Genomic DNA, 3426 nt, shown 5'->3' with positions numbered 1-3426 from the left:
AACCTTTTTTCACCACAAAAACAATTAAGCATTGTATATCCTCATTCTGTAAATGCTAGCCGGCCTTTGTTTTACTTATTTGATACAGTGCATCTTCTAAAATGTATTAGAAATAATTGGATAAATTAGAAGCTTGATAAAGTGCTTACTTATCCTGATTTTGAGACAGGTGAGAGAAAGTTTGCTTCATTTACCAGTTTAATTGATCTTTATAACACGGAACATGCCAAACTGCTTAAATTTGGATACAATTTAACTTCAAATTTTGCTACAAATTTTGAAATACAAAATGTTGCTTTGAAAATAATTAATCCATTTGTAGTTCAAGCTCTTTACAGTTTGGCTCTAAGATAGCTTATTCAAAAGATTCAGCTGATTTTATTAACATTATATTGACTTGGTGGAACATCGTAAATGTAAAAACACCACATAAAGGGAAACGTCTTAATGATTTATATCAAGAGCCTATAACAGCTACGGCTGGAGCGAATGATCCGAAACTTATATTTCTGCACAAAATGTTAACATGACTGGATAATTGGAAAAAATCAGAACATTTTTCAAAAACCTTTAACTCCTCACACATCCATAGCTTTACGTCACACTATTTATGGCATGTTAGAAATCGTATCATTTTGTTTCGAGTAACTTAATATGAATTATTTGTTATTGGGAAAAGTTCAAACTGATCCTCTTGAAACTATGTTTGGAAAATACAGGCAATTAGCGGGGGGGCAGTACAATATTTCCAATCGGCAATTATATGAGTGCGAGAAAAAACTTGGAATCCAGTCATTAATGTCGCTAAAATCTCGTTGCTTTGGAATGTTAACAATAAAACATTTTTATGAAAGTGATGATATTTTTGACAACGAAACAGTTTCAAAGTAGGACTGGTTTGTCCCAAATTTAGAAATTTCTCGGTGTGATTTGGAAAATGTGGAACATGAAATGCCTGTCATTACCTACCTAGCAGGATATTGTTGTTACATTTTGTCCAAGAAATTTAAATGCCAAATATGCCAGTCAAATTTAACATTTACAGATCAAATAGAAGTTGAAGACAGTCACATACTCATTAAAAATTTGAGTAGGGGTAAGCTTAAATTTCCAAAAGACCATGTAACAAATATCGTTTTGTATGGTTATCTCATTTTCAACAAAATTTTGGAATGTGATGAAGATAACTTTTTAGCAGTACACAATAAAAAGACGTTTTTGTCAACAACAACTTTACAATACATAACAGATCATCATTTGCTAACAGAATTTTCCCAATGTGATCTGCATAGTACTATAAGCTCGGTAAAGATTATCATAAATTCTGTCACCAATACTCTTTATTGTGGCAAAAGAAATGACACATGAAAACAAGAAAACATGAAATATTAAGCTATAACTGAAATTAAAGTATTTTTGGCTAGTTAACCACGTTCATTTTTTAGGAATAGAAAGGCTAATCATAAAATATTCATATTCGTACAGTTGATCCATCATATACTCCGCTACGCGTTATGCCTGGTCGGGCTACTTTAAGTGACGTCACAATTCAGCCAGCGGGCCTTCTTTATTGCGGTGGTAACGACTGAGTGCATTCTTAGACGGCCCGATAGGACTTTTTTGACCGATCCTGAGCAAAAATTTCCAACCAGAATTTAGCGATAAAACCAGGCGAATTTTAGGGTGTTTTATTGGTTTCAGATGTGGTCAGGAAACGCGCGTCATACCACGTTTGCTCCAGCTTCGATTCCATTGGCTCAAGTCGGAAAAAGAGTCAATGCGACTGGAACAAGCCGGCATCACCAGCGACGTTCTCAACTCGGCAATCGCAGCCTTTACGCTGGAAATAATTGCAAAACACGGGGATCCGGCGCCAAGGCTTTGCAACAAAGATCCGCTGCTGATCAAGATGGGCAGCTACGTGATCGACCTGTTCCCCAATGCCAAGTTCATCTTCATGGTGCGCGACGGTCGGGCCACGGCCCACTCAATTATCACCAGAAAAGTGACAATCACCGGTTTCGACTTGACCAGCTATCGGCAATGTTTGAAGAAGTGGAACAGTGCGGTGGAGGCCATGAACAATCAGTGTCGCGAAATGGGCAAAAACAAGTGTTTACGCGTGCCGTACGAACAGTTGGTGCTCCATCCGAAGGAGTGGATGGAAAACGTGCTCAACTTCCTGGACATACCTTGGAACGATTCCGTTTTGCATCACGAGGACTTTATCAACAATGGCATCAGTCTGAGCAAGTAAGTGAATTTGTTTGTGCTCTTGTTCGGCGATTAAATTGGAAAAGTTCTCCCCAGGGGCAGCGCTAAAGTTTTACCGAAAGCGTATTTAGTAGTGCAACAGCACAAATCCCGCACTGAACTGTTCGCATTAGTTTGTAACCGCGATTAATTCGCATTGGGGTTGAGGGATTTATGACCAGCGAAGCGGCGAAGTTTGGTACTAATAGTTTGGTTGCACTCAACCCGTGCACTGACTAAATGTGCACCAACACCAGCTGAAAATAACCAACAAGAAATATGTTTCTCGTTCCCTCGCGGCCCAAAATTACATCGAGAATGATAAAGTTTTAATGGTTTTTGAACAGGGAACGTTGAATTTGGCAGTGCACCTGCCTAAATTGTCTCACTCTGTATAAGAAAACGACTTGAATTTTTGGCCTCTCTCTATGCCTCAGAGCACATAAAACAAGGAAACGAATAAATAAAGTTATACGAGCTAACAAATTAACTTTTTCTTGGCCGTCGGTTTTAATCGCAACCCCCCAAATTACTTCCGCAATAAGATTGCAAAAGTTGCTTGCGAGCAAAGGAACCAACAAAACAAATTGAATCCACTAAATTGAGCGCGAGACTCGAGACGAGCTCCGCACAGTGGTCGTTTTAACTATTTTAGGTGGTAATAAATAGGCCTCCGATATATATTTTTAGTTAGTATAATTTATTTAGTTTAAATATGTTTCACGTCTAATACAAAAATGAAAGTTTTATTGCAACGTAAAGGTATTTTGCACGGGCTGTTATACATAAAAACGCATATATCAACATAAAAACGCATATATCAACATAAAAACAAAACATAAATTCGCCTAATATACAGGGTTATTCACGCTATACGGTACGGACGTTTGCGACTAAACCGTTTGTTTTTTGCACAGTGTTATTTGATGAATCCACAGACGCCTATCGGGTGCACATTTTAAAAATATTTTTGTAATGTACAAAGTGTCCCAAAAGCCCTAAAAGTATCAAAGTTGTGTTTTTCTAAATGCAATACTCTATATATTATTGCATTTTTGGATTCTCTGAGGGTCTTTTGAATAAGTGTTTGTTTTAATAAGATTTATAATGTCTAAATCTAAAGGTTTTTTAAATAATTCGAATTTTATCAAAATCTAATATTATTTTCATGTG

At 37.0% G+C, this 3426-nt stretch overlaps 1 protein-coding gene across 4 annotated transcripts in view; it reads left to right on the top strand.

The window, feature by feature from the left end:
• LOC109545455 (protein-tyrosine sulfotransferase) overlaps nucleotides 1-3426 on the top strand; it is a 71018-nt gene that overhangs the window by 65017 nt on the left and 2575 nt on the right. For all 4 annotated transcript variants that reach the window (XM_048666391.1, XM_019916165.2, XM_019916164.2 and 1 more), the window contains one exon: nucleotides 1702-2253. In XM_048666391.1, coding sequence (XP_048522348.1) covers nucleotides 1702-2253 — 552 coding nt within the window. The remainder of the gene's footprint in view (nucleotides 1-1701; nucleotides 2254-3426) is intronic.

The sequence above is a fragment of the Dendroctonus ponderosae genome, unplaced genomic scaffold (assembly GCF_020466585.1).
Source record: "Dendroctonus ponderosae isolate FM_Combo_2020 unplaced genomic scaffold, Dpon_F_20191213v2 Dpon_F_20191213_5, whole genome shotgun sequence".
In the NCBI taxonomy this organism is placed as follows: Eukaryota; Metazoa; Arthropoda; class Insecta; order Coleoptera; family Curculionidae; genus Dendroctonus; species Dendroctonus ponderosae.
The sequence above is the reverse complement of the archived record's forward strand: the minus strand, read 5'-3'. Positions and strand labels throughout refer to the sequence as shown.